At 40.3% G+C, this 20,000-nt stretch overlaps 1 protein-coding gene across 1 annotated transcript in view; it reads left to right on the plus strand.

Moving 5' to 3' along the window:
• The window catches only part of LOC133651204 (low-density lipoprotein receptor-related protein 8-like), a 276,107-nt gene that overhangs the window by 146,522 nt on the left and 109,585 nt on the right, over window positions 1-20,000 (plus strand). Inside the window, exons 8-9 of the mRNA XM_062049231.1 lie at window positions 7,096-7,215; window positions 11,277-11,402. Of these exons, the coding sequence (XP_061905215.1) occupies window positions 7,096-7,215; window positions 11,277-11,402 (246 nt within the window). The remainder of the gene's footprint in view (window positions 1-7,095; window positions 7,216-11,276; window positions 11,403-20,000) is intronic.

Raw genomic sequence — 20,000 nt, forward strand, 5'->3', positions numbered from 1 at the left:
TGCTCACCTCTGACAATTACAAAAGTTGCTCAAATGCTTCCTCACCACAAAGTGGTGTAGAAGTAAGAATGCTCACCTCTGACAATTACAAAAGTTGCTCAAATGCTTCCTCACCACAAAGTGGTGTAGAAGTAAGAATGCTCACCTCTAACAATTACACAACGACACACAGAAGCTGCTATTTTATTTCATTTAGCGTCCATCGCTTCTTTTTCTCAGTGACCTTGCATCTCACTTCCTTCATCCTTCTTGTTCCCTTGCTCATTAAAACGTGTTTACACACACACACACACACACACACACACACACACACACACACACACACACACACACACACCTTACTCATCGCTCTGCTCGCTCAAGCATCCATTTCCAAGATGTTGGCGACTGCAACACCCGACACAAACACAAACACGCTGAAAGGAGGCAAACACGTGCCTTCATTTCTTCAACTGGCACGGGGAGGAATAAATGCCTTCCTCGCCACGCTCCAGCACACACTTTGCTGTGACGGCTGTAAACGCGGCCCTCGCCATCCGTGCTCTCTTCAAAATGGCCAGGCCATCATGTGTTGTCATGGTGACAAGGAGCTGGGACTCAGGACTGTAGTCCACATTTAGTACACTTCATTTTCAAGAGTGGCAGACGACTGGTGCAAGTGAGCGCCACATGGAAACATAATGGAGCATTCGGCTCGGCTCAACACGATTGGTCTAATATTAAAACTGCTCATGTTTTGTTGAGATTTTTGTCCGTTCTTTAAATGTTTTTTTATTAAGGATGGTATCGTAAATATTGCGGTATTTTTGCACTAATGTGAAGTGCCTAAGGAGAACTTGTGAGAACTCCCGTCAGTGTACTTTGCTTTTCTACAGCTAAACATGTTAAAGGGGCCATGTTGGACAAAAAATACAAGAAAATTAATGGACCCGCAAAAAATTCAACGCCTTATATAAGTTTTATAATGAAGACAACACATGATGTAAGTGTCTATATTAGCTATATTAGCCTACTATCAAAATGACTTTAAATGTCTTATATAAGTGTTATAATGAAGACAACACATGATGTAAGTGTCTATATTAGCTATATTAGCCTACTATCAAAATGACTATGAGTCGCAGGCCGACGCAAATCTTCAACATTGCAAAAAAGGTGCGCTTCCCCTTTAAGTGAGCATATCATATCATTTTTATACAGCAAGTATGCAGGCTTTATTGTTGTTGTTTTTGCCTTCATTGCTGATTACATTCCTTTTACTGTTTGAGTCCCTTCCATCATCCTGATTGATCCCTTCCATCATCCTGATTGATCCCTTCCGTCATCCTGATTGATCCCTTCCATCATCCCTTCCGTCCTCCTGATTGATCCCTTCCATCATCCTGATTGATCCCTTCCATCATCCCTTCCGTCATCCTGATTGATCCCTTCCATCATCCTTATTGATCCCTTCCGTCATCCTGATTGATCCCTTCCATCATCCTGATTGATCCCTTCCATCATCCTGATTGATCCCTTCCATCATCCCTTCCGTCATCCTGATTGATCCCTTCCGTCATCCTGATTGATCCCTTCCGTCATCCTGATTGATCCCTTCCGTCATTCTGGTTGATCCCTTCCGTCATCCTGGTTGATCCCTTCCGTCATCCTGATTGATCCCTTCCATCATCCTGATTGATCCCTTCCGTCATCCTGATTGATCCCTTCCGTCATCCTGATTGATCCCTTCCGTCATCCTGATTGATCCCTTCCGTCATCCTGATTGATCCCTTCCATCATCCTGATTGATCCCTTCCATCATCCCTTCCGTCATCCTGATTGATCCCTTCCGTCATCCTGATTGATCCCTTCCGTCATCCTGGTTGATCCCTTCCGTCATCCTGGTTGATCCCTTCCGTCATCCTGATTGATCCATTCCGTCATCCTGATTGATCCCTTCCGTCATCCTGATTGATCCCTTCCGTCATCCTGATTGATCCCTTCCGTCATCCTGATTGATCCCTTCCGTCATCCTGATTGATCCCTTCCGTCATCCTGATTGATCCCTTCCGTCATCCTGATTGATCCCTTCCGTCATCCTGATTGATCCCTTCCGTCATCCTGATTGATCCCTTCCGTCATCCTGATTGATCCCTTCCGTCATCCTGATTGATCCCTTCCGTCATCCTGATTGATCCCTTCCATCATCCTGATTGATCCCTTCCATCATCCTGATTGATCCCTTCCGTCATCCTGATTGATCCCTTCCATCATCCTGATTGATCCTTCCGTCGTCCTGATTGATCCCTTCCGTCATCCTGATTGATCCCTTCCCAAAGTCAGCGCAAAAATGTTTTATCATGAAAGTGCTGAATATTTTTCATGAAGATGCACGCTCACTTTTAGTTTCACTTTCTGTTTCGGTTTCTTCCGCATCAACTTCACCCGTGCGTCTGAGCGCTATGCTCCTCACGTAGTCGTTTCTACTTCATTGAATTACCTTCTGATCTGCTCTCCGCCTACTCTCTCTGCACCCTGGCGCGACGCCAAACGGCGTCAAATTAAGAGCTGGCTCGGATATTTTTGGTTCCTTTTTTAATTTGAGGTGTTTGTGATCCAATTGTTGTTTTGGATGTACGGTATGTAGAGTTTAAAGTAGAATAGAATCGCGTAAAAAGACAACAAGATTAATTTCTTAGTACTGTCCAAGAACTGTACAGAACAGGAAGACTAGTGGGTCGCCACCTGTGGGCGGCGCCCTGTCAAAAAGGTTGGGAAAGGGGTCTGGAAGAGAACAAAAACTGCTCCCAAACGAGCCATTTTGGCGGGGTGTGGAGTCTCAGTTTGAGGCCAGGAAAAAGACCTTAAACACAATCAGCACATATAGATAGTCCTTTAATGAGTCCTTCAGGAGAGTTGCCTCAGGAACATTTTAACATATGAACACACATGCAAAAGTCGAGACTTGCAAAGGTGGGGAGGGGCAGCATCCGGTTCCCAAGCTGCAGCCATCATAGGTGGGGGTGAGTCAAGTCGTAGTCCATGGGTGCGTGGTACATCGCTTAGTTCAGCGTTCACGGAACAGAGTCAACACAAGAAGGGGTTAGGGATTTGTCAGGGCGTCTTTCACCGCACTGGTCTCGCCGTTGAGGTCGTTGCAGAGGGAGTCAAATTCTAGATGAGGATTGTTTTTTTGGGTTCGTTAGGTAAACAAACTCCAATGGTTGGTCAGCCCTAATGGTCCATTCTGACTCTCAAATTGATCATGATTCCGCCTTGCAGAGTGGAAGGCTTCTCCGAGATGTTATCCAATTGTGGGCTCCTTGGACTCCTTGCCATCGTCTTCCAATCAATCAATCAATCAATGTTTATTTATATAGCCCTAAATCACAAGTGTCTCAAAGGGCTGCACAAGCCACAACGACATCAATTCAGATCCCACATCAGGGCAAAGAAAAACTCAACCCAGTGGGATGACAATGAGAAACCTTGGAGAGGACCGCGGTTGTGGGTAATAATAGTGTGAGAGTCCAGTCCATAGTGGATCTAACATAATAGTGAGAGTCCAGTCCATAGTGGATCTAACATGATATTGTGAGAGTCCCAGTCCATAGTGGATCTAACATAATAGTGAGAGTCCAGTCCATAGTGGATCTAACATAATAGTGAGAGAGTCCAGTCCATAGTGGATCTAACATAATAGTGAGAGAGTCCAGTCCATAGTGGATCTAACATAATAGTGAGAGTCCAGTCCATAGTGGATCTAACATAATAGTGTGAGAGTCCAGTCCATAGTGGATCTAACATAATAGTGAGAGTCCAGTCCATAGTGGATCTAACATAATAGTGAGAGAGTCCAGTCCATAGTGGATCTAACATAATAGTGAGAGTCCAGTCCATAGTGGATCTAACATAATAGTGTGAGAGTCCAGTCCATAGTGGATCTAACATAATAGTGAGAGTCCAGTCCATAGTGGATCTAACATAATAGTGAGAGTCCAGTCCATAGTGGATCTAACATAATAGTGTGAGAGTCCAGTCCATAGTGGATCTAACATAATATTGTGAGAGTCCAGTCCATAGTGGATCTAATATAATATTGTGAGAGTCCAGTCCATAGTGGATCTAATATAATAGTGTGAGAGTCCAGTCCATAGTGGATCTAATATAATATTGTGAGAGTCCAGTCCATAGTGGATCTAATATAATAGTGTGAGAGTCCAGTCCATAGTGGATCTAACATAATAGTGAGAGTCCAGTCCATAGTGGATCTAACATAATAGTGAGAGTCCAGTCCATAGTCGATCTAACATAATAGTGAGAGTCCAGTCCATAGTGGATCCAACTTTTTTCAACGCAAAAAAATGTGCCTCGGCTCAAAAAAGGTTGAAAAACTGCTTTAGAGCCAGCAAAATAAGAAACACCTGATCATGGTTTTTGTCAAATGTAGAAGCTAAATGTTTGATGTACTTTGCAGCTGCCAATGGGAGTGCAACCTCACAAGCAGCTCCCCACACAGACTCCAATGCTCCGAACGAGACTTTTTGATGGTCTGTGGAACAGCCAAGATCTGTGGGTGGGAGCTCTAAAATGTAATAAAGTGTGGGCAATAATACATATTCATGGCACATTTGAAGGGTTGCTTCTTTCGCGGTTTAGTCCATTTTCTCTTTATCAAGCCTGTGCACATTTGTGTGTTAAAGAGCCTGGAAGCTCTGCAGCATAAAATGTTGGAGGGATTTGTTTTTTTTTTATGGTCCAGTCTGGTTTTTGGTTTCACGTGGCTGCCCCTGGGATTTGCTTTGCAAATACGGAACATGCTTTGCTTTACCAGGTATTTGTTGAACATGATGATGCAAAACCCAAAAAGCGGTGAAGTCGGCACGTTGTGTAAATGGTAAATAAAAACAGAATAGAATGATTTGCAAATCCTTTTCAACTTATATTCAATTGAATAGACTGCAAAGACAAGATATTTCATGTTCACACTGAGAAACTTATAATCATTCACTTAGAATTGAATGGCAGCAACACATTGCAAACACGTGGCTTGGCATTGTCTTGCTGAAATAAGCAGGGGCGTCCATGACAACGTTGCTTGGATGGCAACATATGTTGCTCCAAAACCTGTATGTACCTTTCAGCATTAATGGTGCCTTCACAGATGTATCAGTTACTAATACACTAATACACCCCCATACCATCACAGATGCTTGCTTTTTTAACTTTGAGCCCAGAACTTTGCGTCGTGTCCTCCTCTTTGTTCCGGTGGACACGACGTCCACAGTTTCCAAAAACAATTTTTGAAAATGTGGACTCGTCAGACCACAGAACACTTTTCCACTTTGCATCAGTCCATCTTAGATGAGCTCGGGCCCAGCGAAGCCGGCGGCGTCTCTGGGTGTTGTTGATAAACGGCTTTCGCTTTGAATAGTAGAGTTTTAACTTGCACTTACAGGTGTAGCGACAAAGCGTAGTTACTGACAGTGGTTCTCTGACGTGTTCCTGAGCCCATGTGGTGATATCCTTTACACACTGATGGCGCTTTTTCATGCAGTACCGCCTGAGGGGTCGAAGGTCCGTAAAACCATCGCTTGCGTGCAGTGATTTCTCCAGATTCTCTGAACCTTTTGATGATATTACGGAGCGTAGATGGTGAAATCCCGAAATTCCTTGCAATAGCTGGTTGAGAAAGGTTTTTCTTAAACTGTTCAACAATTTGCTCAGGCATTTGTTGACAAAGTGGTGACCCTCACCCCATCCTTGTTTGTGAATGACTGAGCATTTCATGGAAGCTGCTTTTATACCCAATCATGGCACCCACCTGTTCCCAATTAGCCTGTTCACCTGTGGGATGTTCCAAATAAGTGTTTGATGAGCATTCCTCAACTTTATCAGTCTTTTTTGCCACGTGTGCCAGCTTTTTTGAAACATGTTGCAGGCATCAAATTCCAAATGAGCTAATATTGGCAAAAAATAAAAAAAATGTCCAGTTTGAACGTTAAATATCTTGTCTTTGCAGTCTATTCAATTGAATATACCGTCATTTCCGGACTATAAGCCGCACCTGACTATAAGCCGCACCAGCTAAATTTAGGGGAAAATACAGACTGCTCCATATATAAGCCGCACCCGACTATAAGCCGCAGGGTTTTGATGTGTAATTAGCGTAGTATATAGGGGTTCCTGCTACCACGGAGGGGATTGTCGGGACAGAGATGACTGTTTGGGAACGCAAAGCGTCCCATTTATTAACTATAAATTTTTCAATCATTCAATCAAACTTTCACATCTTTGACATGGCGAACAGCATTCGTGCAGAGTACAAATAATACAACGGTGCAAAGTAATACAAAGTGCTCGCCTGTACGTTATCAAAATAACCAGCCTACCGGTATATGAAAAGTCAGTCTTTAATCATTGTGTCATCGTCTTCCTCCTGCGTACTAAAACCACCGAAATCCTCTTCGTCGGTGTCGGAGAAGAACAGGCCGTATATAAGCCGCACCCTTGTATAAGCCGCAGGGACCAGAACGAGGGGAAAAAGTAGCGGCTTATAGTCCGGAAATTACGGTAAGTTGAAAAGGATTAGCAAATCATTGTATTCTGTTTTTATTTACGACGTGCCAACTTCACTGGTTTGGGGTTTTGTACTGTAATGGTGTTGTGGTCACCTTTTTGACGTGTCCTAAACAGAATCATCAGACTTGGATTGTTTCCGAGATGAAAAATTGTTGTGGTTTTTTTTTAGTTTGGTTTTGGACCGATCAATGACCAACTTGAAGAGACTCGCCTCAGCTTGGATGAGCCAGACACGTTTTATGTTCCGTCATCCTGTTGTTGCCTCTCACTTAATGAGGCTCACTTAGTCAGTCAGATCCCTCCGAGCCCCGCCTTGCTCCTCAGCCGGCATCTGACGATCTCCGCTCGCAGCCTTCATCGTCAGGCCTCTTTATCTACCCAGGAACCTGTGGAGTCTCTTTGAATTTCATCTCCGAGAAGGAGCGGAGAGTACTAGACAGGAAATATCAAAAGATTAGATCCTGGCCCTCGTCTCCGCAGAGACCGACGTTGTGTGATTGCATGTTCCTCCTCTGATTGGCTGCTGTTTTCCAGGGCTTAACGAGTGTACGATCAACAATGGCGGCTGCTCCCACGTCTGCGTGGACTTACCCATCGGATTTGAATGTCAGTGCCCCGCCGGCTACCAGCTACTGGACAAGAAGACTTGTGGGGGTAAGAAACACTTTTTGACAGTAGACCAAATACCGTATTTTCCGGACTATAGAGCGCACCGGTATAGAAGTCTCACCCACTGAAATTTAGAATAAAAAAATATGTTTCCATATATTAGTCGCACCGGACTATAAGACGCAGATATATACTTTGTGAAATTAGTTATTTACACAGAAATATATTGTAAATGTTTATTTACATATCTTAATTGTGTCTGTAACATGGCAGTAAAACGGCTGATCAAACAAAACAGAAGTCATGGTCATGGACCTACTAGCTGCACAAGCTATCAGACTCAATAAGAGGAGTGGTCCACTCCCGGCTAGCTCTCCAATCAGGTAAACAGACTCAATAAGAGGAGTGGTCCACTCCCGGCTAGCTCTTCTATCGGATAAATAGACTCAATAAGAGGAGTGGTCCACTCCCGGCTAGCTCTCCAATCAGGTTAACAGACTCAATAAGAGGAGTGGTCCACTCCGGGCTAGCTCTCCAATCAGGTAAACAGACTCAAAAAGAGGAGTGATCCACTCCCGGCTAGCTCTCCAATCAGATAAACAGACTCAATAAGAGGAGTGGTCCACTCCCGGCTAGCTCTCCAATCAGGTAAACAGACTCAATAAGAGGAGTGGTCCACTCCCGGCTAGCTCTTCTATCGGATAAATAGACTCAATAAGAGGAGTGGTCCACTCCCGGCTAGCTCTCCAATCAGGTTAACAGACTCAATAAGAGGAGTGGTCCACTCCGGGCTAGCTCTCCAATCAGATAAACAGACTCAAAAAGAGGAGTGATCCACTCCCGGCTAGCTTTCCAATCAGATAAACAGACTCAATAAGAGGAGTAGTCCACTCCCGGCTAGCTCCCCAATCAGATAAACTAGTGGTCCACTCCCGGCTAGCTCTCCAATCAGATAAACAGACTCAATAGAAGGAGTGGTCCACTCCCGGCTAGCTCTCCAATCAGAAAAACAGACTCAATAGGAGGAGTGGTCCACTCCCGGCTAGCTCCCCAATCAGATAAACAGACTCAATAAGAGGAGTGGTCCACTCCCGGCTAGCTCTCCAATCAGAAAAACAGACTCAATAAGAGGAGTGGTCCACTCCCGGCTAGCTTTCCAAACAGATAAACAGACTCAATAGAAGGAGTGGTCCACTCCCGGCTAGCTTTCCAATCAGATAAACAGACTCAATAAGAGGAGTAGTCCACTCCCGGCTAGCTCCCCAATCAGATAAACTAGTGGTCCACTCCCGGCTAGCTCTCCAATCAGATAAACTAGTGGTCCACTCCCGGCTAGCTCTCCAATCAGATAAACTAGTGGTCCACTCCCGGCTAGCTCCCCAATCAGATAAACTAGTGGTCCACTCCCGGCTAGCTCTCCAATCAGGTAAACAGACTCAAAAAGAGGAGTGATCCACTCCCGGCTAGCTCTCCAATCAGATAAACAGACTCAATAAGAGGAGTGGTCCACTCCCGGCTAGCTCTCCAATCAGGTAAACAGACTCAATAAGAGGAGTGGTCCACTCCCGGCTAGCTCTTCTATCGGATAAATAGACTCAATAAGAGGAGTGGTCCACTCCCGGCTAGCTCTCCAATCAGGTTAACAGACTCAATAAGAGGAGTGGTCCACTCCGGGCTAGCTCTCCAATCAGATAAACAGACTCAAAAAGAGGAGTGATCCACTCCCGGCTAGCTTTCCAATCAGATAAACAGACTCAATAAGAGGAGTAGTCCACTCCCGGCTAGCTCCCCAATCAGATAAACTAGTGGTCCACTCCCGGCTAGCTCTCCAATCAGATAAACAGACTCAATAGAAGGAGTGGTCCACTCCCGGCTAGCTCTCCAATCAGAAAAACAGACTCAATAAGAGGAGTGGTCCACTCCCGGCTAGCTCCCCAATCAGATAAACAGACTCAAAAAGAGGAGTGATCCACTCCCGGCTAGCTTTCCAATCAGATAAACAGACTCAATAAGAGGAGTAGTCCACTCCCGGCTAGCTCCCCAATCAGATAAACTAGTGGTCCACTCCCGGCTAGCTCTCCAATCAGATAAACAGACTCAATAGAAGGAGTGGTCCACTCCCGGCTAGCTCTCCAATCAGAAAAACAGACTCAATAAGAGGAGTGGTCCACTCCCGGCTAGCTCCCCAATCAGATAAACAGACTCAATAAGAGGAGTGGTCCACTCCCGGCTAGCTCTCCAATCAGAAAAACAGACTCAATAAGAGGAGTGGTCCACTCCCGGCTAGCTTTCCAAACAGATAAACAGACTCAATAGAAGGAGTGGTCCACTCCCGGCTAGCTTTCCAATCAGATAAACAGACTCAATAAGAGGAGTAGTCCACTCCCGGCTAGCTCCCCAATCAGATAAACTAGTGGTCCACTCCCGGCTAGCTCTCCAATCAGATAAACTAGTGGTCCACTCCCGGCTAGCTCTCCAATCAGATAAACTAGTGGTCCACTCCCGGCTAGCTCCCCAATCAGATAAACTAGTGGTCCACTCCCGGCTAGCTCTCCAATCAGATAAACAGACTCAATAGAAGGAGTGGTCCACTCCCGGCTAGCTTTCCAATCAGATAAACAGACTCAATAAGAGGAGTAGTCCACTCCCGGCTAGCTCCCCAATCAGATAAACTAGTGGTCCACTCCCGGCTAGCTCTCCAATCAGATAAACAGACTCAATAGAAGGAGTGGTCCACTCCCGGCTAGCTCTCCAATCAGATAAACAGACTCAATAAGAGGAGTGGTCCACTCCCGGCTAGTTCGCCCATCAGATAAACTAGTGGTCTACTCCCGGCTAGCTCTCTAATCAGATAAACAGACTCAATAAGAGGAGTGGTCCACTCCCGGCTAGCTCCCCAATCAGATAAACAGACTCAAAAAGAGGAGTGATCCACTCCCGGCTAGCTTTCCAATCAGATAAACAGACTCAATAAGAGGAGTAGTCCACTCCCGGCTAGCTCCCCAATCAGATAAACTAGTGGTCCACTCCCGGCTAGCTCTCCAATCAGATAAACAGACTCAATAGAAGGAGTGGTCCACTCCCGGCTAGCTCTCCAATCAGAAAAACAGACTCAATAAGAGGAGTGGTCCACTCCCGGCTAGCTCCCCAATCAGATAAACAGACTCAATAAGAGGAGTGGTCCACTCCCGGCTAGCTCTCCAATCAGAAAAACAGACTCAATAAGAGGAGTGGTCCACTCCCGGCTAGCTTTCCAAACAGATAAACAGACTCAATAGAAGGAGTGGTCCACTCCCGGCTAGCTTTCCAATCAGATAAACAGACTCAATAAGAGGAGTAGTCCACTCCCGGCTAGCTCCCCAATCAGATAAACTAGTGGTCCACTCCCGGCTAGCTCTCCAATCAGATAAACTAGTGGTCCACTCCCGGCTAGCTCTCCAATCAGATAAACTAGTGGTCCACTCCCGGCTAGCTCCCCAATCAGATAAACTAGTGGTCCACTCCCGGCTAGCTCTCCAATCAGATAAACAGACTCAATAGAAGGAGTGGTCCACTCCCGGCTAGCTTTCCAATCAGATAAACAGACTCAATAAGAGGAGTAGTCCACTCCCGGCTAGCTCCCCAATCAGATAAACTAGTGGTCCACTCCCGGCTAGCTCTCCAATCAGATAAACAGACTCAATAGAAGGAGTGGTCCACTCCCGGCTAGCTCTCCAATCAGATAAACAGACTCAATAAGAGGAGTGGTCCACTCCCGGCTAGTTCGCCCATCAGATAAACTAGTGGTCTACTCCCGGCTAGCTCTCCAATCAGATAAACAGACTCAATAAGAGGGGTGGTCCACTTGTAGTCCCCTTGGCAAAGTAAGACCCTCACCACAACTCCTTTTAACTCAGAGGTTTGTCTCAAAGGACGATCAGAGGGATTGAAGTAGAACCACGTCTTCGTCCTGTAGACTCGTCTTCATCCCAAACAGAGTCCACTTCCTCCCCGTCATAGACCTGGTCCTTCTCAAATGCAGGACATGAAGTATAGACTTGAGTCCTGCACGGGTCTCATGAGGATGGCTCAGTGTCTCAGTTGATGGACAAGCTCTCTCCCCGCAGACATCGACGAGTGTGAGAACCCGGACGCCTGCAGCCAGATCTGCATCAACTACAAGGGCGACTTCAAGTGTGAATGCTACCAAGGCTACGAGATGGATCCAGTCACAAAGACGTGCAAGGCAGAGGGTGAGTCGCCGAGTCACTCACAGAGCAGGAAACTCGGGTCAACCTGACATTGTTTCGCCAACTCCTTAAGTCAGGGTACGTATCTTTCAGTTGGAAAAGGTTGTTGTTTTTTCAAGGTCAACTTTTCCAAGCGGAAAAGAGTTCTTTAATCTGCGTTTCTGTCTCGAGTTAGTCGGAATGAACACTGAAAGCTGCATGCGACTTGCTCAAATGTACATTTTACAAATCAAAACATGTAACAAGAACATGAGCGGATCAGTTTTTAGACAGTCTAAAATGCATTTATTTGATTTAAAGAGGTCGTATTACGCAAAAACAACTTTTGCCACTTTTTGGTAAATGTAAAGTATCCAAACTACAGAAGAATACGTTTTGTTTACCTTTGACAAGGACGTGTAGACACAACATGTTACGACAGAAAGGAAGCAGATTTTAACAGTCATTTATAAGCAGAATAATAATAATAGTTTGAACAAAAGACAACAGGAAGTGATGTTAGTACGTCAACAGCCTGTGTAACCTGCTTTGAAATGGTGCTATTATCATTGGGCATATACTGTACATCCTTGTGTATATTTAAATGTATATGTGTGTACATAAACATATACAGTATATGGGTGTATACATGTATACAGTATATAGACATATATTTATATTTATATGTGTATATGTACATGTCTTTATATGTATATTTATATATGTATGTGTATATATGTGTGTGTGTATATATGTATATTTATATATATGTATGTGTAAATATGTATTATGTATGTGTATATATGTATGTATATATGTATTTGTATGTATGTATATATATATTTATATATGTATGTGTATATATGTATATTTATTTATGTATGTGTATATATGTATATGTGTATATGTATGTATATATGTATGTATCAATATATATGTGTCTATGTATGTATATATGTATATACATGTGTGTGTATATGTATGTATATACATACGTATGTGTATATGTATATACATGTGTGTGTATATGTATGTATATATGTATATACATACGTATGTGTATATGTATATACATGTGTGTATACATCTATATACATATGTAGGAATATATGTAAATACATGCGTATGTATATATGAATATACATGTGTATGTATATATGTATATACATGTGTATGTACAGTACATACGTATACATGTGTATTATGTATATATTTCTATACATGTGTATGTATTTATGTATATACATGTGTATGTATATATGTATATACATGTGTATGTATATATGTATATACATGTGTATGTACAGTACATACGTATACATGTGTATTATGTATATATTTCGATACATGTGTATGTATTTATGTATATACATGTGTATGTATATATGTATATGTGTATATACATGCATATGTATATATACATATATGTATATTTATATATGTATGTGTATATATATATGTGTGTGTATATATGTATATTTATATATGTATGTGTAAATATGTATATTTGTATATGTATGTATGTATGTATTTGTATATGTATGTGTATGTATATGTGTGTATATATATATATTTATATATATATATAAATATATATATATATATATATATATGTGTGTGTGTGTGTGTGTGTGTACATGTATGTATATATGTATGTATCAATATATATATATGTGTCTATGTATGTGTATATGTATATACATGTGTATGTATATATGTATATACATGTGGATATATATATGTATATACATGTGGATGTATAAATGTATATACATGTGTAGGTATATATGTAAATATATGTGTATATATGAATATACATGTGGATGTATATATGTATATACATATGTATACATGTGTATTATGTATATATTTCTATACATGTGTATGTATTTATGTATATAAATGTGTATGTATATACATACGTATGTATATATGTGTAGATGCATACGTTATACATACATATATATATACACGTGTGTATGTATATATATATATATATATAGCGTTATGACAAGATGCATAGTGATGTATATTTTATTGCCCCTATTTACAGGAAAGCATATTTAGTACAACGTCTACTAGGAAGTGTTTTAAATGTAGATGACTATCATCCCAGGTACTCTGACATAGTGACTATCATCCCAGGTACTCTGACATAGTGACTATCATCCCAGGTACTCTGACATAGTGGCTATCATCCCAGGTACTCTGACATAGTGACTATCATCCCAGGTACTCTGACATAGTGACTATCATCCCAGGTACTCTGACATAGTGACTATCATCCCAGGTACTCTGACATAGTGACTATCATCCCAGGTACTCTGACATAGTGACTATCATCCCAGGTACTCTGACATAGTGACTATCATCCCAGGTACTCTGACATAGTGACTATCATCCCAGGTACTCTGACATAGTGACTATCATCCCAGGTACTCTGACATAGTGACTATCATCCCAGGTACTCTGACATAGTGACTATCATCCCAGGTACTCTGACATAGTGACTATCATCCCAGGTACTCTGACATAGTGACTATCATCCCAGGTACTCTGACATAGTGACTATCATCCCAGGTACTCTGACATAGTGGCTATCATCCCAGGTACTCTGACATAGTGACTATCATCCCAGGTACTCTGACATAGTGACTATCATCCCAGGTACTCTGACATAGTGACTATCATCCCAGGTACTCTGACATAGTGACTATCATCCCAGGTACTCTGACATAGTGACTATCATCCCAGGTACTCTGACATAGTGACTATCATCCCAGGTACTCTGACATAGTGACTATCATCCCAGGTACTCTGACATAGTGACTATCATCCCAGGTACTCTGACATAGTGACTATCATCCCAGGTACTCTGACATAGTGACTATCATCCCAGGTACTCTGACATAGTGGCTATCATCCCAGGTACTCTGACATAGTGACTATCATCCCAGGTACTCTGACATAGTGACTATCATCCCAGGTACTCTGACATAGTGACTATCATCCCAGGTACTCTGACATAGTGACTATCATCCCAGGTACTCTGACATAGTGACTATCATCCCAGGTACTCTGACATAGTGACTATCATCCCAGGTACTCTGACATAGTGACTATCATCCCAGGTACTCTGACATAGTGACTATCATCCCAGGTACTCTGACATAGTGACTATCATCCCAGGTACTCTGACATAGTGACTATCATCCCAGGTACTCTGACATAGTGACTATCATCCCAGGTACTCTGACATAGTGACTATCATCCCAGGTACTCTGACATAGTGACTATCATCCCAGGTACTCTGACATAGTGACGTCTACTCTCTGCGTTGTCGTTGATGAATAAAAATGGCGACTGCATATCCACTTTGTCGCTCGGTTGAGATTCAGTCCCATTTTGCACCTCCTAATTGGTATAATCCCTCAGTCAGCAGTCACACTGTCAGGTTTTTATCACACTTGCTCAAGGGTCATTTGTCATGTCTGGTGCGGGGGAGAGTAAAAGTGCATCCCCAGCAAGTGACACATGCAGCAACTCTTGAGGGGGGCCTGCTTGAGTCATGCTGGATGCTAATCACCTTTGCATTGATGGATTTGTGCAAAACACAAGAGAACTGCTGACCTGTGGACCAGGACCGGTGTTGGACCGGGAGGGCATTCCATAAAGATGCCCTGCTTCTTCCCTCAGAGATGTTTGCTAAAGATGCTCGTTAGAGATGGACTCAAATGTTGTCACTTAGTTCCTGTGGCTGATTGAATTTGCTGCACTCATGCTGAGATGATGTGCCCTGCAGTCTGTGTGTGTGTCTCTGTGTGTGTGTGTGTCTGTGTTTGTCTGTGTGTGTGTGTGTGTGTGTGTGTGTGTGTGTGTGTGTGTGTCTCTGTGTGTGTGTGTGTGTGTGTGTGTGTGTGTGTGTGTGTGTGTGTGTGTGTGTGTCTGTGTGTGTGTGTGTCTGTGTGTGTGTGTGTGTGTGTGTGTGTGTCTCTGTGTGTGTGTCTCTGTGTGTGTGTGTGTGTGTGTGTGTGTGTGTGTGTGTGTGTGTGTGTGTCTGTGTGTGTGTGTCTGTGTGTGTGTGTGTGTGTGTGTGTGTGTGTGTCTGTGTGTGTGTGTGTGTGTGTGTGTGTGTGTGTGTGTGTGTGTGTCTGTGTGTGTGTGTGTGTGTCTGTGTGTGTTCTTGTATTTCTACCCTTCTTGAGACACCAACAAGGAAAAGTAGCTTCCATATGAGGAGGTGTGAACAAGTGATGACATAAATCATGGTCCCAATACGGAAAACCATTGCATCTAATAGGGCAGTGGTCCCCAACCTTTTTGTAGCTGCGGTCCGGTCAACGCTTGAAAATGTGTCCCACAGACCGGTGGGGGGGGGTGTATTTAAAAAAAATAAAATAAATAAATGTATATATGTATGTATATATTTTTTTACATAAATTAATACAATCATGTGTGCTTACGGACTGTATCCATGCAGACTGTATTGATCTATATTGATATATAATGTATATATTGTGTTTTTTATGTTGATTTCATTAAAAAAAACTATTTTTTTATTTTTTATTTTATTTTATTTTTTTATTTCTTGTGCGGCTCGGTACCAATCGGCCTGGTGGTTGGGGACCACTGTAATAGAGAATGTCTCATTTGCACCCCTGGTGGTGACATCTATCAACATTAAGATAGTCCCCAAAAAGGGGGCATTTTTCAAACTGACTGTGTTTCGGTTTTAAAAGTGCTCCCCCTCTGGTCAACATATGAAATAACAAGTGTGTGTAAGAAATTAAAATGCGCCCCATTTGGCCAAAATGTATTTTTAAAAAATTATATATATATATATATATATATATATATATATATATATATATATATATATATATATATATATATATATATATATATATATATATATATATATATATAGAGAGAGAGAGAGAGAGAGAGAGAGAGAGAGAGAGAGAGAGAGAGAGAGAGAGAGAGAGAGAGACATACTGTAATAACTTGAAGTAAATAATGAAGATTAACAACCAATTACAAACAAAAAATAAAATTAAAATGAACTAAAAGCAGTCTTTTTCTCACAATGTGTCAACTTTTTTCTTATAAATTTGGGAACAATTTCTCATATTCTTTCTGTTTCTGTAATATTGCAATATTTTCTCGTAAAATTATTACTTTTTTATGTAATTTTTTTTTTTTCATGCAAAATGGTGACATTTGTCATATAAAATTCTGACTCTTATCCCGATATTGCCAATTTTTTTGTTGTTCTTGTAAAATATTGACTTTTTTTTTTGAGCAAAATGATGACTTTTATCATCATTTTGCCAAGTAAAATTCCGATTATTATTATCACATTGCCAACATTTTTAAGTTTTCCTATAAAATTGTGACTTTTGTCGAGTAAAATTACGACTCCTTTTATAAAATTGCCAACATTCTAAGCTTTTCTTGCAATATTGCGACTGTAATTGAGTAAAATTCCAACTTTTATCACAATATTGCACAAATGTTCAGTTTTTCTTGTACAATTTTGACCTGCGTTGAGTAAAATTATGACTTTTATTATAACACTGACAAAATTCCAAGTTTTTCCTGTGAAATTGTGAACTTTTTCTTGTGAAATTCCAACTCCTTTTTCACAACAAGCTTTTTTATATTTGCATATTATTCATATATTATTAACGTTGTAAATACACTTCTTTATATATCTAGAAAGGCTGGTCCTAAAGAGGTAGGCATTTTTCGGTGGTCTCAAAAAAGTCACAAATACAAGAATGTGTGTGTGTGTGGGTGTGTGTGTGTGTGTTCTTGTATTTCTACCCTTCTTGAGACATCAACAAGGAAAAGTAGCTTCCATATGAGGAGGTGTGAACAAGTGATGACATAAATCATGGTCCCAATATGGAAAAGCATTGCATCTAACAGAGAATGTCTCATCTGCACCCCTGGTGGTGAAATCTATCAACATTAAGGTAGTCCCCAAAAAGGTGGCATTTTTCAAATGGACTGTGTGTCGGTTTTAAAAGTGCTCCCCCTCTGGTCAACATATGAAATAACAAGTGTGTGTAAGAAATTAAAATGCGGCCCATTTGGCCAAAATGTTTTTTTGTTTTTTTTTAAATATATATGTATAAAGAGACATACTATAATAACTTGAAGTAAATAATGAAGATTAAAAACCAAATACAAACAAAAAATTCAAAAATAAATTTAATTAACTTAAAGCAGTTTTTTACTCACAATGTGTTGACTTTTTTCTTATAAAATTGGGAACAATTTCTCATATTCTTTCTGTTTCTGTAGTATTGCAATATTTTCTCGTAAAATTCTTACTTTTTTATGTAAAATTATTGATTATTGAAATGTCACCAAAATGGTGACATTTGTCATATAAAATTCTGACTTTTATCACAATATTGCCAATTTTTTTGTTGTTCTTGTAAAATAGTGAATTTTTTTTTTTGTAAAATTATGACTTTGTCATTTTGCCAAGTAAAATTCCGATTATTACAATAACATTGCCAACATTTTTAAGTTTTCCTATAAAATTGTGACTTTTGTCGAGTAAAATTACGACTCCTTTCATAAAATTCCAACATTCTAAGCTTTTCTTGCAATTTCTCATATTCTTCTGTTTCTGTAGTATTGCAATATTTTCTCGTAAAATTATTACTTTATTATGTAAAATTATTACTTTTTAATGCAAAATGGTGACATTTGTCTTATAAAATTCTGACTCTCATCACAATATTGCCAATTTTTTGTTCTTCTTGTAAAATAGTGACATTTTTTTGTCATAATTTTGCCAAGTAAAATTCCAATTATTATTATAATATTGCCAACATTTTGGAGTTTTCCTATAGAATTGTGACTTTTGTCGAGTAAATTACGACTCTTTTCTTAAAATTGCCAAAATTCTAAGCTTTTCTTGTGATATTAAGTAAAAATCCTACTTTTATCACAATATTGCACAAATGTTCCGTTTTTCTTGTACAATTTTCACTTGCGTTGAGTAAAATTACGACTTTTATTATAATACTGCCAAAATTCTACGTTTTTCTTGTGAAATTGTGACCTTTTGCTTGTGAAATTCCAACTCATTTTTCACAACAAGCTTTTTTATATTTGCATATTATTTATATATTATTAATGTTGTAAATACACATCTTTATATATCTAGAAAGGCTGGTCCTAAAGAGGTAGCCATTTTTCGGCAAGAATGTGTGTGTGTTTGTTCTTGTATTTCTACCCTTCTTGAGACACCAACAAGGAAAAGTAGCTTCCATATGAGGAGGTGTAAACAAGTGATGACATAAATCATGGTCCCAATACGGAAAACCATTGCATCTAATAGAGAATGTCTCATTTGCACCCCCTGGTGGTGACATCTATCAACATTAAGGTGGTCCCCAAAAAGGGGGCATTTTTCAAATGGACTGTGTGTCGCTTTTAAAAGTGCTCCCCCTCTGGTCAACATATGAAATAACAAGTGTGTGTAAGAAATTAAAATGCGCCCCATTTGGCCAAAATGTATTTAAAATATATGTATATATACATGTATATATATGTATGTATATAGAGACATACTGTAATAACTTGAAGTTAATAATGAAGATTTAAAAACCAATTAAAAACAAAAAATAAAAATAACATTTAAATGAACTAAAAACAGTCTTTTTCTCACAATGTGTCGACTTTTTTCTTATAAAATTGGGAACAATTTCTCATATTCTTTCTGTTTCTGTAATATTGCAATATTTTCTCATAAAATTGTTATTTTTTTATGTCAATTTTTTTTTTTTTTCCTGCAAAATGATATGATTTTATAATCATATAAAATTCTGACTCTTATCCCAATATTGCCAATTTTTTTGTTGTTCTTGTAAAATAGTGCATTTTTTTTGTAAAATGATGACTTTTTTCATCATTTTGCCAAGTAAAATTCCGATTATCACTATAATATTGCCAACATTTTAAAGTTTTTCTAAAAAATTGTGACTTTTGCAGAGTAAAATTACGACTCCTTTCATAAAATTCCCTAACATTCTAAGCTTTTCTTGCAATATTGCGACTGTTATTGAGTAAAACTCCAACTTTTATCATAACATTGCACGATTGTTCATTTTTTCTTGTACAATTTTGACTTGCTTTGAGTAAAATTATGACTTTTATTATAATACTGCCAAAATTATACGTTTTTCTTGTGAAATTCAAACTCATTTTTCACAACAAGCTCTTTTATATATGCATAGTATGTATATATTATTAATGTTGTAAATACAAAACTTTATATATCTAGAAAAGTTGGTCCTAAAGAGGTAGGCATTTTTCAGGCATATTCAGGTCTCAAGAAGGTCACAAATACATGAATGTGTGTGTGTGTGTGTGTGTGTGTGTGTGTGTGTGTGTGTGTGTGTGTGTGTGTGTGTGTGTGTGTGTGTGTGTGTGTGTGTGTGTGTGTGTGTGTGTGTGTGTGTGTGTGTGTGTGTGTGTGTGTGTGTGTGTGTGTGTGTGCGCGACTGCCACAGTGTTTGCCAACAATCTGCTGACTTGGCCCCCAACATCTGCAGGGAATATTTGCTTGTCATCCAACATGTCAGTTTGGGCCATCCAGCA

This window comes from Entelurus aequoreus, linkage group LG05 (assembly GCF_033978785.1).
Source record: "Entelurus aequoreus isolate RoL-2023_Sb linkage group LG05, RoL_Eaeq_v1.1, whole genome shotgun sequence".
NCBI lineage: Eukaryota > Metazoa > Chordata > Actinopteri > Syngnathiformes > Syngnathidae > Entelurus > Entelurus aequoreus.